The sequence below is a fragment of the Zalophus californianus genome, chromosome 11 (assembly GCF_009762305.2).
Source record: "Zalophus californianus isolate mZalCal1 chromosome 11, mZalCal1.pri.v2, whole genome shotgun sequence".
Taxonomy (NCBI): Eukaryota; Metazoa; Chordata; class Mammalia; order Carnivora; family Otariidae; genus Zalophus; species Zalophus californianus.
The window spans coordinates 76,118,488-76,137,843 of record NC_045605.1 but is presented as its reverse complement, the minus strand read 5'-3'; the positions used below and the strand labels follow the sequence as shown (position 1 = coordinate 76,137,843).

At 36.6% G+C, this 19,356-nt stretch overlaps 1 protein-coding gene across 3 annotated transcripts in view; it reads right to left on the bottom strand.

The window, feature by feature from the left end:
- ANO5 (anoctamin 5) overlaps positions 1-19,356 on the bottom strand; it is a 109,892-nt gene that overhangs the window by 8,679 nt on the left and 81,857 nt on the right. For all 3 annotated transcript variants that reach the window (XM_027578723.2, XM_027578724.2, XM_027578725.2), the window contains 6 exons: positions 16,394-16,563; positions 15,646-15,743; positions 8,647-8,777; positions 6,258-6,463; positions 3,639-3,817; positions 1,985-2,090 (listed from right to left, as the gene is read on the bottom strand). In XM_027578723.2, coding sequence (XP_027434524.1) covers positions 1,985-2,090; positions 3,639-3,817; positions 6,258-6,463; positions 8,647-8,777; positions 15,646-15,743; positions 16,394-16,563 — 890 coding nt within the window. The remainder of the gene's footprint in view (positions 1-1,984; positions 2,091-3,638; positions 3,818-6,257; positions 6,464-8,646; positions 8,778-15,645; positions 15,744-16,393; positions 16,564-19,356) is intronic.

Genomic DNA, 19,356 nt, shown 5'->3' with positions numbered 1-19,356 from the left:
AAGTGAAATTCGGTGAATCCTAAGATCCTTAGTCTTCTTTGTCTTGCTCAGCTCTCAGAACACAGGCAGCCATAAAAGAGCTCAATAGAAAGGAGTTCGGAGGATTTTTCTCTGGGAAAAGTAAGTAGTCTGTGAAATTGGAACTGCAGATACCAAATTTTGTAGGTTTCAAATGAAAAGGTCCCCTCACTACCTCATCACCCTACAGTGAAACCTACCAAGTGACATTCCTCCTGTATGCACACAAAGCGTACAATCAGCTTTCATTTATTCACTCTTAAGTATGAGCAGATTGCTAAGAATCAGCAAATACATAAGAAAGTCTCTAATGCAAAAGAAAAAGATTGAAACGGACAAACAGAAACTAAGAGGAAACAGAGATAATGAAGGAGCAAAAGAACAGCAGAATAAAAAGACAAAAACATGAGTTCATCTATTTATAGGAGAGAAAATAATTACAATTTCAAAACAGGAAGTATAACACCTGAGTAATAGAACTTCCAGAAAGACAGAATAGAGAAAAGAAGGAAATAATTAAAAAAAAATATGTACAAGCAAATTTTCTCAACTTGAAGGGTAAGTACATTTTCAGATCCATAGGGCTCAGCGAGTGTCCAGAAAAATGAGTATTACCCAAAAACAAGAAACTGTCTTGTGATGTTTCATAAAAGAAGGGACTAGTGAGAGAATCCTTAAAGCTTACTAATTTATAAAAAGATCATAAACAAAGACTGGGGAATTGGAATGGTATTGCATTTTATAACAACACTGAAGCTGACAGAAAATAGTGCAATGTCTTCAGAAATGTCAGGAATACCTAAATAAAGTTGGCTGAAAATTTTTCAGGGAAAATGACTTTCAATCTTGAATCCTATACCATTTAATCATCTCTGAGGAAAGAAAAGAAATGTTCAATATTCAAGGTCTCAACAAATAACCACCCATAATTTTCCTCAGAAAATTACTGAAAAATGTACTTCATCAAAATAAGCTAGTAAACCAAGAATGGGAGAAACACAGACCACAGAAAATACAGTTTTCAATACAAGAGAAGGTGAAGAAAAGTCCCAGGATGATAGCGAGTCAGAGCCTGGCATAATTACAAACATTAATAGAATAATGAATAAAAATCAAAAAATCCCTGGTGCAACTGACCAGACTGAAAGGTGATCTAAACTTATGATGGAAAATATGGGAATGAAAGAGTGATAAAGTCATAAAGAACAGAGAGAGAGAGAGAGGGAGAAGAAAAATATGGGGAGGGAGATACATAAGACTGCTCTCTTTTTCATCATGTAGAATTTGTGGGTGCTTGCATTAGACTTGACTACTACTGAACTTCATGGCAGAGTGAAACAAGTGCCTTACCTTTATTTCTGTCTCCTTTATTGGCCCTCATGTCTTCTGATATAGAACGTCACTTTGAAACTTACCCACATCCCCCACGTGTATTTGTTCTGTTTTAATGCTTGTCCTATATCCATAATAAGATCAGATATTCCACAAAGGGGCAAACATAATACAGTGGACAGAGCAGATGCTTGGGAGTGATACATCTGGCATCAAAACCCAATTCCAATATTAGCTGATTATCTTTAAACCCACTGCCAATTCTGCTGAGTCTCAGATTCATTTTTCAAGAGTGAATAATAAAGTCTAACTTACAAGGTTATTATTAGTGTCTGGAACCAGTATGTAATAGCTATTCAGTAAAATCCGCGCATTCTCGGTCCTTTTCGTGACCTCGAGGAAAGAGGCCCCATTCTTTCTTTCTTTATGTCACCCTGATATCTTCAACAATAGTAGGTGAATAACAGGCAACAACCCATTGTACTGAAAATATCCCTAAGTTGCTCTTCAGGACAACGAATACTTCCTCCGAAACAATTTACTGAGATAATACTAATTTTCTGCTGAGCAGATACCTTTAGAAATCTGAAGGGAGAAGACAGACTAACTGGAATGCAAGTTACGAGAGGCTTACTTCCATAACGATGATGAAGGTCATCTTGGCAGCGAGGACATGCCAGTACTGCATATTATGAAAATATTTCTGATCATGATCAGGAGGATATCTGTAATCTCTATACCTGAAAAACAGAGGTAAATAAAAAAAAACAATTAGCTATAGCTTCAAATAGAGACCTAGCATTATTTCCCTTAAGAGACACTTTTAATTGACTACAAAAGTAAAGTCACAGGAAGTTAACTGCTATTATGATACATTTCATTTTTGCACAGATAAAAATCATGGCTACATGTTACTTAAATATAGTTTGGTATAGCAGGAGACACAAGTGAAACTTCTCTCCTGCCCTTCAAATTTCTCAAAAGAGTCAGCAAAATTAATCTGTCTCCATTCACTCTCTTGCTACTCCTTAACACACGTAGTTCTATCCACCACTCCACTGAAACACATTGTTTCCTGTCATTAAACTGAAGAAACATGCTAATCTCCATCTTTTGTGATCTTTTGAGAATAGGACTTGACATTGTTGACTGTTTTTTTTTAAAACTCTATTTTCTTTTGGCTTACCTGATACTGCATTGTTCTTATTTTTCTTACTATTCTTCTGGATTTTCTTAGTGCTCAACTTTGTAAGCTCAGTTTTCTAGAAAGTTGCTAGACATTGATATTATTCAAAGATTTAGTCCAACTAGGAAGTGATGAAATCAAGAAAATGGACACATGTCCATGCTCGTAAACACTATATTATGATTCCTCTATATGCAAATCTAAAATCTAACAATGGTTTGGTCTACCTGTGTGTCTACCAACATTTTGCTGTCTCTTGCTGTTTCCCAGATGAAGTAGTTTGCTTAAGGGTTTAAGTTAAGTGGTCTTGATATACTAGATATGTATTATATATATATAATCTTTATGTACGATATATATAATCTTTATGTCATATGTATTTATTATATACAATCTTTAAATCATAGAGTAAAAATGGGTGCCTGGGTGGCTCAGTTGGTTAAGCAACTGCCTTCGGCTCAGGTCATGATCCTGGAGTCCCGGGATTGAGTCCCGCATCAGGCTCCCTGCTCAGCAGGGAGTCTGCTTCTCCCTCTGACCCTCCCCTCTCTCATGTGCTCTCTCTCTCATTCTCTCTCTCAAATAAATAAATAAAATCTTAAAAAAAAAATCATAGAGTAAAAAGACTCTCACAGTACATGAGACACTCAGTATGGAAACAGGTTCACAAATCTAATTTCATGCTCCCTGCATGGAAGAAACCCTGTACATGGGATGGATGATGAGTTTACCATATTATTTCTCCTTTTCTCAGTCTATCTCTTTTTAAGAACATACAGTTAAATTCAAGTAGGTTAAATGCAGATATAATATGATGCTGTATGATCTAATAGATATTTTATCTTGGGACAAAGGGGCATTTGTTGGTGAGAAATCTCTCCGATAAACTTAGAAAATAAGAAACAATTCAAAATTGATATTATTTTTATCCATAATATTCTTTTACTTTTAAACATTCTACTTTTCCAAATCAGATTCATACGATGAGTGAAGTCTAAAATTGATGCACTTGACCCAGGATATTTATTGCCCTAAGTAAATCCTTTGCATCTCAAGCCATGGAGGGCTTAATAAAACTGAAAGCTAGAAATCAAGAGGAAACCTGCAAGTGATGAAGTCTCGTTTTTCCGAAGGTGCAGTGTGGTTTGGAAAATCAGCTATGAGGAATGTTGACAGGCTGTCATTGACATATCCTCTCATGGGCTCAGTGGCATCCGTTGAGTAGGCATAGTAGTAAACTAAACGGGGAATGATGTCCGATGTAAATGCAACAATAAAAGCCTGAAAGACAAAGCAAGAGGGAAATCTTGAGCTAACAATCTAGTTTTTTAAACGTCTGATTTACATACCTCTCCGTCCCATATGGATGCAAATGATTAAAATGCTATCACAAATTACGTTAATATAGGAGTCTTTGGCCTACAACATGAAATAGTCCTTTTCAAGTGTCTGATTAGTACTCCAAGATTTCCCAGCTAGAGAGTGGCCAAGTGGAAAACTGAACCTAAATGTATCTAGCTCCAAAAATCATGCTCTCTCCACCATGCCTTGTTATTTTTTACATCTGTTTCAAAGCACATTTCTACTGTCCTTAACCAAATTCATTTGCCTGAATGAACTTCATTAGCTAGGATGGTATGTGTATACGTGTCTGTGCACGCATGTACGTGCCCTCACACTGGTAGGGGATTGGTGGAGAGGCAACGGAAAGAGAGAAGACAATGTGATGGTTAATTTCCCACAGTTCAGTGCAATTAATTTCAATATTTGATTCTATAGGAATGGTATTTTCCCATCCTTCCTTACTAAGCTCTGGAATGGTATAAATACCATGTTTCTTATAGGTTAGGTAAGTTCATTTAAAGCCATCTGGCTCTGCCTTCTACATTTTTAGTGGGAGGTTGTTTTGTTTTGTTTTTGTAAAAATTTTATTTATTTATTTGAGAGAGAGAGAGAGAGTGGGAGAGAGTATGAGCAGGGGCTAGAGGGAGAAGCAGGCTCCCCACTGAGCAGGGAGCCCAGTGCCCAGGGGGCTGGATCCCAGGACCCTGGGATCATGACCTGAGCCCAAGGCAGACACTTAACCGACTGAGCCACCCAGGTGCCCCTTAGTGGTAGCTTTTTAAAAAACTTTTAATACTACTTTGATAGCTACTGGTCCAATCAGGTTTTCTATCACTTACTGAATAAACTTTGGCAGTTTTTATTTTCTAAAAAGGTGACAATTTCAAATAGATTTTAAAATTTATTGGAATAAAGGAACATATAACAGTTTCATAATTTTCTCACCTGTATCTTGTAAGTCTTTTTTTCTTGCTGGAGATTTTCAGAGTTCTGTTTATTTTATACATATTTTCAATGAACCAACTCTTGATTCACTTAGGAATTATACTGCTTTTTATTTGTTTTCCAATTTGACTATTTCTGATTATATCTGTATTAATTACTTCTTACTACTTTCTGTTGATTAGTTTTATATTTTCCTTAAGTTTCTGAACTCATGCTCAGCTCATGCTTTCAAGTCCTCTTTTTTAATAATAAAAGCATTTATTGCTATAAATTTTTCTGTAACTGGTTTTAGCTAGTTCCTATAGGTTTTCATTTTAATTAAGTACTCTTTATATTTCAATTTTGCTTCCTCTTTATATAGTAAAGCTTACTTAGAAGTGTGAATGTTAGGTGCTTAGATTTTTTTTTTAAATCATCTTTATTATCAACTTCAATTTTTATACCATTATTGTATATAAATATATATTGTAAAAATTTCTGCTTTTGGGGAATTTAGTTTTATTATCATTTTTTAATAAGTGCTCCATAAACATAACATGTAAATGTTGTATATTCTCTATTTGTAGTATACAACATCATCTATAATCAAGCTTTAACTGTATTAGTCAAATCTATAGCATATTTATATATATAGCTATATTTATATAGCTCAGGTCATGATTGGGATCCAGCCCCCTGTGCACTGGGCTCCCTGCTCAGCGGGGAGCCTGCTTCTCCCTCTACCCCCTGCTCATGCTCTCTCCTGCTCTCTCTCTCTCTCTAATAAATAAATAAAATCTTTACAAAAACAAAACAAAACCTACCACTAAAAATGTAGAAGGCAGAGCCAGATGGTTTTAAATGGACTTACCTAACCTAAAAGAAACATGGTATTTATACCATTCCAGAGCTTAGGGAAGGATGGGAAAATACCATTCCTATAGCATATATACATATTTTCTGTCTACTTTGTCATGTGCTATGAAACTCTATCATGGTATTTCAAGGAGAGTGGTTTTACAGTTTTCCTTGTATTTCTAAGAGTGTGCATGTCCTAAATTTCTCTATGTTGTTTAGTGCATAAAAGTGTAAGGATGGGGGGCACCCGGGTGGCTCAGTTGGTTAAGCATCTGATTCTTGATTTCGACTCAGGTCACGATCTCAGGGTTGTGAGACCAAGCCTGGTGTCAGGCTCTGTGCTGGGCGTGGAACCTGCTTAAGATTCTCTTTCCCTCTCCCTCTGCTCCTCCCTCCGACCCCCATTCACCCACATGCTCTCTCTCTCTCTAAAAAAAAATAAAGTGTAGGGATGATGTATCGTTATGGACTGTCACCATGATGAAGTTAACACAGGAAAAGATTGAGTTAATAAGCATCATTCATATCTTCCCACCCCCAAGAAAACAAAATAAAATAAAATACAAAGCCACCCAAGCACAATTGGTCCACTTACATTAGTTGCAACAGAAAGGACAGCCATTCCATAAAGAATGTCTTGCCAAACACCTATGCTGTGAGCTTTAGCAGCAACGGGTCTCCTGTACTGAGTCGTAAGTTTCCAGGCGTCCACTCGGATCTCTATAATATTATTCAAGAGAGCAAGAAGAGGAGCCAAAGGAAAAGAGGCCACAAATAATGTAACAAATCCAAACTGGATAACTGTGGGGAAAAAAGAAAAATTAGTCAACTCATTATTGTGAAGGAGAAAAGGGGGAAGACTTTGCCCAAATCCTGCAATGTCCTCATTTTGGAGGGATCTACACCAGCAAAACACTCCAGGCCTCTTTCAATTTGCCTGCTTCCTCTTCCCCACTGGAAGCATAGCGACTTAGTTACTGGCTAGAACAGAAAGGAGAAACTGGGCATGTACAGCACAGTTCTGTCCTTGCTGTTTCTTTGGACATCTGCTTGTCAGATGATGAAGATGTCAGAGATGAAGAAAGCATCTCTTCTTGTTAAGAGAAGAGATTCTCTTTATTCTTCTTAAAACATACCATTTTATTAGGGGCTATGTTTAGCTCTACGCTGGTCTAGTCTTAACACTGGTAGTGACACATTAGTGGGGTAATCAAGTTTTTCTATCTTGCTAAATCTATGAGATCAGGGATAATGACCGATTCATTTGCATGCTTCCAAGAGCCAGCATGTATTGGGCATATAAACATATCCAACTACAACATATACAAACTATACTGTTAAAGGTTTGAAGACGCTAAGAATTGAAAAGGCAGTGCAAAGGAAGATATTTGAGAATAAATCAGAAAATAAGTCATCTAAAGCATTACAACATATATAAATTACATGTGGGACAAGGAAATACACAATTTTTTGGAATGAGGTGTTTGTTAAGGTCCTGATCCTCTATCCTATCTTGACATCTTCCTAAATAAATTTTATTCTCTTTCCTCATTAAGACTTAACACCTATGTAAGTTAGCTTCTTTTCCCATTTTTGTTCTTTTGTTTCCAACAATGATGGAGGTACAAGAATGCATTCAACTGGCAGTCCAGGCTTCCCACGTGAGTGGAAACCATATAATAAGAGATACGGGAATGGCTTTCCACTGAAGGGAGAAAGAAAGACTCTTCTATTAGCCCTCTATTTTTAGATGAATCTCAAGTGTTTCTGGATTTCAACTTTTCTCACAAGAGTTTCTCAAAAGAATTAGCCTTGCCATTTACTAACCCAACTGAACACCTCTACTGAACTAAAAGACAGAAAATTCAGAGGAAGCACTATGTAGAAACAACTCGAATCTTCTGGGTTCAAATACCACATTTTACTTAAAAATCTTTGTGGCACATGGCCACAAAATTGACCCATCCAAATTTCAGTATCCTCTAAAACAAAATGCAGTGAATAATGAGTACTCTGTGGAATGTTTCAAGATTAGTGATAATGTACATAAAACATCCAGAATAAACTAACTCAGCTGTGCCTCAATAAATGGTAGTTAATTTTCTTAGGAAACCTTGATTTCATTTTTTAATTGCAGCGATAATCCCTAATGCATTTATGCACAAATGCATTTGATACACAATTAAAAATTACAGCCCTATCATCCTATAAAGTGAGGACTGCCCAATTTTACAACCAGCTATATGAAACAGACTTCTCTCAATTTGTCCTAAATTCACCTATTTCAATCCAGGTATCATGTATATGTATCACAGTGGAGAATCAGTAGCAATTTCAGGTCATTTTTTCATTCCACCATACTTTTATGGGCCTCGAGAGTAAGTAAAGCAAAATGTCCTCCTTAATTCTACCAGAGAAGCAGAGAAATAACTTGAGAGGAAACATTTAAGTAGACTTTACAAGCAGTCTCCATCATCATCCCTCCTAATATTTCACCTCAAAATCTCTCTGTTCAATCCTCAGCATTTTTTATGCATTTCTTGTGTTCAACATAAACTTCCCCTACACAACTGCTTTTAGCCCGCTTCTTTTCAGCCTGAAATTAAAGGACTTACACTAAATGTATGTCAGACTCTGGACATGTTTTTCAACTTACTCTCTCTCTGGGCTGTCAGTGAGGCAAACAGGAGAGCTATGCAAGCTAATTTGAGACAGGAGTTAAAAAGTGATCCCTACTTTATTTGGTTCAACAATCTTAACATTCAGTTGATAGGAAATACATCTCTAACATTGCCGTTTTGAAACTAAACTTCATTCTTCATTCTATCTAGCAAGAAATATATCCATCCACCTGTCTTTTCATCCACCATTCAATGGTTTATTGGACACCTACTAGATGCAAGGCAGGAAAAAATATTAAGAGCTAAAAAAACTCACTTTACTCAGCCTGACTCTTATGTTTCAAGACCGTGGTTAAAAATTACCTGTTTCTAAATACTCATAGAATAGCCCAAGAGATCCAAAAGTTTCAAGGTCATGATCCTGCTCCCATCGACTGTATAGCTTTTCAGAGTTGGTCCGAGCTTTCCGACGTCTCCACCAATTCAGAACCATACTGTTGGAAGTGATAAAAGTAAATATATGATTAGAATTTAAAAGACAGGGGTCAGAAAACCAGGGTGTTAAATCTAGAAATTGGTGGTAAGAGAGGTTAAGTAACTTAAGATCACAGAGCAAAGAGAATGTAACTACAGCTAAAGTCGAAATAAGAATCTAGCGTTCTTTTTACAACACATGCTGAGGTCAAAGTTTTTTATCGACATATTAAGAAAATAAGACAACCCCGACTCTCCCCCCGGGAATATATTTACTCAGAGACAGTTCTGTTAAAAAGCATGTGGAGGAGAGGGTCACCATAGGACCATTTTTTTGTTTTTTTTTTCTATTTAATTTACTAACCTTTATGTTGTTGTGATACTCAGAAGGATGCTCAAGGAAATGAGAAACTGGTTACAAGGGAAAATATATGACAAAGGAAACACAGAGGCCTATCAAACACATGAAAATAAATGCAATAATCCTAAACAAAATATTGCCTAACTAAATTCCATACTATTTGAAAAATAATGTATCATGGTAATGTTGGATTACTTTAAGGAACAGAAAGCCTTTTTTTTTAATTAGGAAAGCAATCAATGTAATAAATGACACTAACAGATTTAAGGAGAAAAACATAAAATTATGTTGACTAATGCAGAAAAATGCATTTGATACATTTCAAGCACTATTAAAACCTATTTATGACAGAAAAGCAGGAAAAGAAGGAAATTACCTCAATCTGATCAAAAACACCTACCAAAATCCTGGGGCAAACATCATTCTGAACAGGGAAAAGTTAGAACCATTCCCTTTAGAATCAATAACAAAATAAGACTTTGCATGATCTTAGTCAAGAATCTATTAGACACAGCGAAGGAAACAACCAACAAAACCAACAAACTATAAAAGGCAACATACTAAATAGAAGATATTTGCAAATGACATATCCAATAAAGGATTAGTATCCAAATATATAATGAACTGATATACCTCAACACCCAAAAAACAAATATTCCACTTTAAAAATATCAACATGAACAACCATTTCTCCAAAGAAGACACACAGATGGCCAACAGACACATGAAAAAATGCTCAACATCGCTCATCATCAGGGAAATGCAAATCAAAACCACAATGAGTAATCTCCTCACACCCATCAGAATGGCTAAAATCAAAAAAGACAAGAAATAATAAGTGCTGGCAAGGATGTGGAGAAAAACGAACCCTCTTGCACTGTCAGTGGGAATGCAAATTGGTTCAGCCACTGTGGAAGACAGTATGGAGGTTCCTCAAAAAGTAAAAATGGAACTACCCTATAATCCAGTAATTGCACTAATGGGTATTTTCCCAAAGAATACAAAGACACTAATTTAAAGGGATACATGCACCCCTGTTTATTGCAGCATTATTTACAGTAGCCACATTATGGAAGCAACCAAAGTGTCCACTGATAGATAAATGAATGGATGAAGAAGATGTGGTAGGAGCACCTGCGTGGCTCAGTTTGTTGAGTGTCCGACTCTTGATTTTGGCTCAGGTCATGATCTCAGGGTTGTGGGATTGAGCCCCTCATCAGCTCCACGCTCAGTGGGGAGTCTGCTTGAGATTCTCTCCCTCTCTCTCTCTCTCTGCTTCCCCCCCCCCGCTTGTTTTCTCTCTTCCTCTCTAAAATAAATAAATAAATCTTTAAAAAAATGATGTGATATGTGTGCATACACACACACCATGGAATATTATTCAGCCATAAAAAGAATGGAATCTTGACATTTACAAAAATGTGGATAGATCTAGAGAGCATAATGCTAAGCAAAACAAGTCAGAGAAAGACAAGTACCATAGGATATTACTCATATGGGGAATTAAAGAAAAAAAAGAAAAAAAAAAAAAGAGAGGGACAAATAAAAAAACCAGACTCCTAGCTGCAGAGAACAAACAAATGGTTACCAGAGAGGAGGTGAGTGAAGGAAAGGGTGAAATAGGTGAAAGGGATTAAGAGTACACTTATCTTGATGAGCACTGGGTAATATATGGAAATATGGAATGACTATTTTGTACACCTAAAATGAATATAACACTGTATGTTAACTACATAAATTAAAATTAAAAAAAGAAGTCATCTTATGTCAATAAAGTAGCACTATGCCGAGCAAGCGTTATGAATTCATGGTCAATTTAATAAATAATTTTCTGCAAAAAAAAAAAGAGAGAGAATCTACAGGAGATTTTAGCACAGCAAGATGAAAAAGAAAAAGGTAAAAGGATTGGAAATGAAGAGAAGAAATCTCTGACTCAGATTAACAGTCATGTGAATGAACTGCCTGCTTAGAAAACCCAAATGAAATTAGATAAGAATTATTAGAAAAAATAATGGAGTTTATCTACATATTTTATTTCTACATACCCACAAAACACAAGTAGAAAACATAATTTTTAAAAAGATATCATTTACAATAGCAACTAAGATTGAAAGTACCTTTAGATGGATTTGATAAAAGATCTATAAGACCTATATGCAGAAGTTTAAATCTTTATTTAAAGTCATTAAAGTCCAAAATAAACATTCATGAAATAAAAAGACTTGGTATTATGAAAATGGCAGTTGTTTTACTGAAACAACTGAAAGTAATTTCAATCAAAAAACCAAAATACTTTTCCATGTGGGGTCTGACAAGATGTTTTTAAAATCTGTACAGAAAGACAAAAGACAAAAGATAGCCAATATATTTCTATAGGTGAAGAATAAGTTGGTAAGACTTGACCCACCAGAGATCAAGACTTATTATTAAGCTGTATTAATTAAGAGAGTATAGCATTGGTAACAAGGATAGACAAATCCTGGAACAGAATGGAAATAGTACTAGCCTTGCACTTGCTATATGACATAAGGTAGTACTGCAGACCATGAAAACTGGAGAAGAGGAACTTCTCAGTAAATGGTAAACACAACAATTACATATCTCTGTGTATGTGGGAAAGAAATTAAATTTGAACTTCATATCAAACACAAAAATCTTTTCCATGTATATTCAAACTTTAAAAGATAAAGACAATAATGTAAAAATGTTAAAAATTTAGAAGTATATGAGAACATCTTTTTGATCTTGGGGTAGGGAAGGATTTATTAAATAAGTCTTGAAAAATGCTAACCCATAAAAGAAAAGATTGGTAAATTCTACTGGATTAAAAGAATATTCTTTTATCCATCTATACCAGAGGTTCCCTAGAGAATGATTTAGCCCACAAGGGTACATTTGCAATGTCAGAGACATTTTTGGTTGTCACAGCTGGGGAGAAGGTGGGCTACTGGCATCTAGTCTGTATAGAGTCCAAGGATGTGGCTAAACCTCTTACAATGCAGAGGACAGCCCCCTACAACAAAGAATTATCTGGCCCAAATTGTCAATAGTGTGGGGTTGAGAAATATAAAGAGACAAAATTTATGTTCGGATAACATATGCACAACACATATGACCAAATCCCAAACAAAAACAGTCACCAGAAGTTATAAAGTATTCCTACAAATCAATTAGAAAAGGATAAATCGGTAGAAAAATGGTTAAACAACACCAAAAAGCATTTCACTGAAGAGGAAACACAATGGCTAAAACTGCTCATTCATGTTATTAATCAGGGACATGCAAAATAAGGCCAAAATGAGATATCATTTGTACTTTCCAAATTTGTAAAATTTGAAGTACTATAGCAAACGCACATTAAAATGACACTTACATGCTACTTTATATCCAAACTGAAAGACAAGGAGGAAGGGCACAGAACACCTGAGATTTTTCAGACAATATCAAAAAGATGGGCATACATGGAACTGGAATCACAAAGAAAAGGGGATCACCCAGTTTAAGCAAGAAAAATCTCCCAGGAACCCCAGGAGCACTTCCATTTACTAACTCCTCAGTCCCCACATAGTAACCGTTATCTTGAATTTTATAATAAGTGCTTCCTTGCTTTCCTAAATATGGTTTGATCATCTATGATCCATTTTCAGTTAATTTTTAAATGAGGTGTAAGGTTTAAAACAAGTTTTGCTATTTTGCCAATGGAGGTCCAATTGGTCCAGCATGAGGAGCTGAAAAGACTGTTCTTTCTTCAATGAGCTGCTTTTGCACCTTTGTCAAAAATAAAATGGCCATATTTATGTAGATTTATTTCTGCAATCCCTACTCTGTTCTGTTAATACAAATACGTATCCTTTCACCAATCCCAACATCTTGATTAATACAGTTTTATAGTAAGCCTTAAAATGGAGTAGTACAATTTTTCCAACTTTATTTTTTATCAGAATTGTTTTGCTTATTTTAGCTCTTCATCTTCTATATAAATTCTAGAATCTGCTTGTCTATATGCACAGAAAGAAATTCTGCTGATATTATGACTTGAATAACAAAACTATATATCAACTTGGGGGCTAACTGGCATCTTTACTAATTTGAGTCTTCCAATACGTGAACACAACATTTCTCTCCATTCATATAGCTTAAAAATTTTTTTCCCATCAGGATCTGTAGTTTTCAGCATACAAATCCCATATATTTTTTAGACTGATATCAAAGTATTTCATTTTTTTGGTGCTAACTACCTCTGTACTGATCAATGTTTCTTGCATCCCAAACTTTCATTCTGTATTCTTTTCTTGCTCAACTACACCTTTCAGTGACAGTCTATGAACATAAACTCTTGTTTTTTATGTCTAGAAGTTGTCTTTGTTTCACCTGCACTTTATACATTAGTTAAACTGGTTTTAGAAATCTAAGGTGCACATTAATTTTACTCAGAATCTTGAAAATACTCTGTCTCCTGTATCTAATGCAAGGAGTAAGAAATCTGTGGACAGTGTAGATGATATTGTTTTTTCTCCTGAAAGATTTTAAGTTTGTTTAGCTCTCATGTTCTGGAGTTACACCATAACGTATCTGGGTGTGAGTTAAATTTTATTTATCTTACTTCATACTCCAAATTCTTTTTCATTTCTGAAACTCATGTTTTTCTTCATTTCTGGAAAATTTTCAGCAATTACCTATTCAGAGAATTGGTAATGTATCTGGGTGTGAGTTTAATTTTATTTATCTTACTTTATACTCCAAATTCTTTTTCATTTCTGAAACTCATGTTTTTCTTCATTTCTGGAAAATTTTCAGCAATTACCTATTCAGAGAATTGGTAAGAAAGAACTGGTGAAAGAATTTTTTCCTCCATCATTTACTCAATTCTCTTTTTCTGAAACTACTAGTAAGTTAATATGGAAGCCTTTTAATATAATATAGCTTCCTGTCACTTCAATTTTTTTAATCTCATTGTCACTCTGTTGTATTGTACAATGAGGGAATTTCTCAGTACCATTTTCCAAGTCAATAACTCATTCTTCAATTGTGTCCAATCTGCAATCAATGTCATCTACTGTACTCTTTATTTAAAGTACCATATTTCATTTATGTAGAATTGGTTCTTTTTCATATTAATTTGTTCTTGTTTCATTTATATGTTTTTATTTAAATTATTTCCTGACCCTTTTAAATGACAGTATCACCTCCTTTTTATGTTTTTGGGTTTTTTTTTTAAGATTTTATTTATTTATTTGACAGAGAGAGACAAAGCGAGAGAGGGAACACAAGCAGGGGGAGCGGGAGAGCGAGAAGCAGGCTCCTGGCTGAGCAAGGAGCCCGATGCAGGCCTCGATCCCAGGACCCTGAGATCATGATCTGAGCCGAAGGCAGACGCTTAAGGACTGAGCCACGCAGGCACCTCCTCCTTTTACGTTTTTAGGCTTTGCCAGAATCTTCTAGCTAGAGTAAGTTCACTTTCTAAAAACTGATTTTGCTAGTAGCCTTTGTAGCATGAAATGTCCTCATAAGTTTTGGAATTTTGGTTCGTAGGCTTAATTTTACTTGCTTCTTTTTTCTTTTACTTCCCTGTGTGTCTGTCTCTTTTCCTTTCTGTGAATATTTATTCTCCCTCTTGTGTTTGGTTTAGGAGTTATCCCCATTCTGCCCTCCAGGTTCTCAATCTACAGTTGGGATTTAAAATAATAGCTTAGAATTATTTCTCTATGGTAACTGTGATATGGTTTATCACATACTGTTTGCAAAGATATGTCATGTTCTTCCTTTGTCAGCACATGAAATAGAACCCCAGGAGAACTACTGAACTGTAGGGAGAGGTGGGAGCAGAAGAGGAGGGTGTTTTCAACCTCCTTTCATGAAGAGGTGAGAATAAACCTAATCCCTACCTTCAAGTACAGTTACACTGGCCAAGCCCTGGTCTCAAGTAGAGCACTTTAGTCCACTTGATACTATAGGTGCTAAACCTTGATGCTGTCATTTCCTAACTAGGAGCCCTGCAAGATGACAGGCTTATGATTCTTTCTCTTTTTATTCATGGAAATTTTCAACTTATATCTGAGATCAACTGTCATTTTGGTTTTTCTTTTCATAACATATTCATTATTGCTACGTTTTTGGAATAGGAAGCAATCCCTTCATATACCAAAACTTAATTCGTGACCAATTTTTGTGCTTAAGTGTGTCCATGTCACAAAAATATTTTTACAGAGTTCAACTTTTAGTAATCTTGAGAAGTAATATGTAACATATAGAATAATGTACAGAGGATAAAACATTTATATTTCCCAATGGAATCTCCATAGGAGAGGGAGATAATACCTTTTCCTCAACTTCACTCAAGCAATAAAAATCCGTATCTAAAAGCCTACATTACATTAGTGCATTCCTAACTGTTGATTAAAAGTGAGTTTTTGTTGAGTTAACCATTTGCTAACATTGATACCATGATAATAAAAGAATTCCATCTTCTTCCAGAGGAAATCTCTCAAGGTTACTTGAATCAAGAACAACTTGTAAGTCATACATACGGATAAATGGCTTCTTTGACATTTCCGAAGATCTGTTTCCCAGTCATTATGATGGTCAACTGGGTTGTCAATTCTATCAGACAGCCTCCAGGATCACACTAGTTAGAAGCAAGAAAAAAAAGAAAAGTGAACGATGAAAGATGGACTTTTGCCAACAGAAGAAATCTCAGTCCTGAAGACTAGAATCTGAAGATTTTGATGGGAATGGATATTAAAGGGATATAAAGAGATATTTAGCTCAATAGTTTCAAGCAGGATCACTAACCAGTTACAGGATAGCTGCATTAGATTCAGATTGCTGGGTCTCATTCTTAGAAAATCCTGAATCTTTCTGTCAGGATCAAGGCCAGGAGTTGTTATTTTCTTCATGTGATTTGGATGCAAGGCAGGTATGGAAACCACTGATGTGGTCTAGCTCTATGACCCATGGGAGAGCCCTTCTTGCTCTACTTCTGGAATGCTATCAATTATCCTTTGCAGGACGCCTTCAGGAATACAGAACTCACTTATCCCATTTCATAGCTCATATTTTATTCCTAGATAATAGGCACAAAATAACTGCTTGCCCCAAAGGAACTGGAAAGTCTACCAGATGACAGGATTGTAAGATCAATACTCTCTGTGTAGAGAGTCAGTGTCTTAGACTTCTCTTAAATCTTGATAAAATCTGAGTTAGTGCTGGGCACCCAACAAGTATTTAGTTAAAACTGAGTTCCTGAAGCCACAAGCCTCTCAAGAGAATTCTTACCTCTTCACTTCTCCATACATTAAACAAATATGTGTATTTTCCGGGATAGCCCACGAACTTCCCTTTAAAGAAAGCTACATAGAAGCAGGACGAGTAAAAATTCACAAACTGAAACAGGAACATTTTCAAGGTAAGACTGCTCTCATATTCCTGGTAAGTTCGAGGAATTTCTGTTAAGTAATAAAACACCAAGGTTAAATTATGCGCCTTCCTGTTTCTCCCTCAATTCTGTATTATCTGGGACAAGTCAGATTATTAGTCATATTATTCTGAGAACCTGTTGAAATATGACCCACTCTTGTCCTAACAGACCAATATTAAGTAACTACAGATTTGTGCTTGGCTTTCTATTAGAGACTTTGTATTAATCTAATCATAGAGAAGACTAGGAAGCAGTTATTGTTATATTTAGATGGATAAAATACTTCACATGGAGTCACACAGTCAGAATACGGAATTCAACCCTCCTACACTGTTGGTGGGAATGCAAGCTGGTGCAACCACTCTGGAAAACAGTATGGAGTTTCCTCAAAAAGTTGAAAATAGAGCTACCCTAGACCCAGCAATTGCACTACTGGGTATTTACCCCAAAGATACAAATGTAGGGATCCGAAGAGGTACGTGCACCCTGATGTTTATAGCAGCAATGTCCACAATAGCCAAACTGTAGAAACAGCCAAGATATCCATTGACCGATGAATGGATAAAGAAGATGTGGTGGGGGCGCCTGGGTGGCTCAGTCGGTTAAGCAGCTGCCTTCAGCTCAGGTCATGATCCTGCGGTCCTGGGATCGAGCCCCACGTCCAGTTCCCTGCTCAGTGGAGAGCCTGCTTCTCCCTCTCCCTCTGCCTGCCACTCTGCATACTTGTGCTCTCTATCTCTCTGTCAAATAAATAAATAAAAAATCTTAAAAAAAAAAGATGTGGTATATATATATATATATATATATATATATATATATATATATATATACACACATACACACAATGGAATATTATGCAGCCATCAAAGGGAATGAGATCTTGCCACTTGCAACAACGTGGATGGAACTGAAGGGTGTTATGCTGAGTGAAATAAGTCAATCAGAGAAAGACATGTATCATATGACCTCACTGATATGAGGAATTCTCAATCTCAGGAAACAAACTGAGGGTTGCTGGAGTGGGGGTGGGGTGGGAGGGATGGGGTGGCTGGGTGATAGACATTTAGGAGGGTATGTGCTATGGCGAGTGCTGTGAATTGTGCAAGACTGTTGAATCACAGATCTGTACCTCTGAAACAAATAATGCAATATATGTTAAGAAAAAAAAAAGAAGAAGATAGCAGGAGGGGAAGAATGAAGGGGGGAAACTGGAGGGGGAGACGAACCATGAGAGACGATGGACTCTGAAAAACAAACTGAGGGTTCTAGAGGGGAGGGGGGTGGGGGGATGGGTTAGCCTGGTGATGGGTATTAAAGAGGGCACGTTCTGCATGGAGCACTGGGTGTTATGCACAAACAATGAATTATGGAACACTACATCAAAACCTAATGATGTAAAGTATGGTAATTAACATAACAAAAAAATTTAAAGAGAAAAAAAGAGAATATGGAATTCAAACCCATATCAGACTGGAGAGGCTTATGCTTACCCTGGTATACTTTATGATATCCTGTAAACATATCAGATCTCTCTCTCGTCTGTTGTCAATCAGGTTTAAACAAAGTAAAGGGCATCCTCAAGGGCAGAGGATGGTTTCCATAAATTGTTTTTTCCTCTCATGAATTAAATGGTTATATTAATTTTGAAAAGAATGTCATACAATTGGTGGCAGTAATGATACACTTTCTCTCTTTTATTTAAAATGCATGATCATGATCTAACATTTAGTGAATTCCAAAGATAAAAAATATTAGATTCCCTTCACATCAGAGAGAAGCATCAGCAGTTGTAAGAAAGTCAGGGAGCATGTCTTTCTGAGCTGATAATCTCCCAACAGCATGAGCTGATCTAGCCAAATTGGTGACAGCTTCAATGCTACTGAAATGGTAACACATATTATTCTAAAGACACAGAAAATTCCTCCATTTTAATGAAATTCAGCTGCATTCTTACAAAATCTCTAATGTGTATACAAGTGTCTCGCCGAAATTTGTGATTTTTTAGATGCTTTGTTTTTAAGTGCTATCTGCTAGATTTTATTAACCAAAAAAAAAAAAAAGCAGTAAAATTGAGCGAGAACTACAAATTTGAAAATAGAATTTAATAGAAGTTGCTTCCTAGTGCATACTCTGGAGCTCAATGATAATGTGCTCTTTCTGGTTACCGTTGGGCACAACGATGGTGTACTGACTTAGAGGGGGGACCTGAGCATGCAGAGGAGAGGCTGAGGCCTGGAGGGGTCTCTGATCTCACTTCCAACTTGCTGGGGGCAAGACCAGAAGCAACTGTGCTCCGCACTCCTCTCTCTGACTGAATCTCCCACTTAAACTGTGACCTCCTCATGGCTGTAGGAGAACTTTTATTTTTATTTATTTATTTTTTAAATTTTTATTTATTTTTATTTGACAGAGAGAGACACAGCGAGAGAGGGAACACAAGCAGGGGGAGTGGGAGAGGGAGAAGCAGGCTCCCCACCGAGCAGGGACCCCGATGTGGGGCTCGATCCCAGGACCCCGGGATCATGACCCAAGCCGAAGGCAGACGCTTAACGACTGAGCCACCCAGGCGCCCCTGTAGGAGAACTTTTAATAATTTAAAAGGAAAAGAGGGGCACCTGGGTGGGGCTCAGTTAAGTGTCTGACTTGACTGGCTCAGGTCCTGATATCAGGGTTGTGATCTCGCCAGCCCCCCCGCCCAGGCTCCATGCCCAGGATGCTTAAGATTCTCTCTCCCTCTCACTCGGCCCCTCCCCACCACAGCATGCACACATGCTCCTCTCTCTCTCAACATTAATTAATTTAAAAAAGGAAAATAATCCAC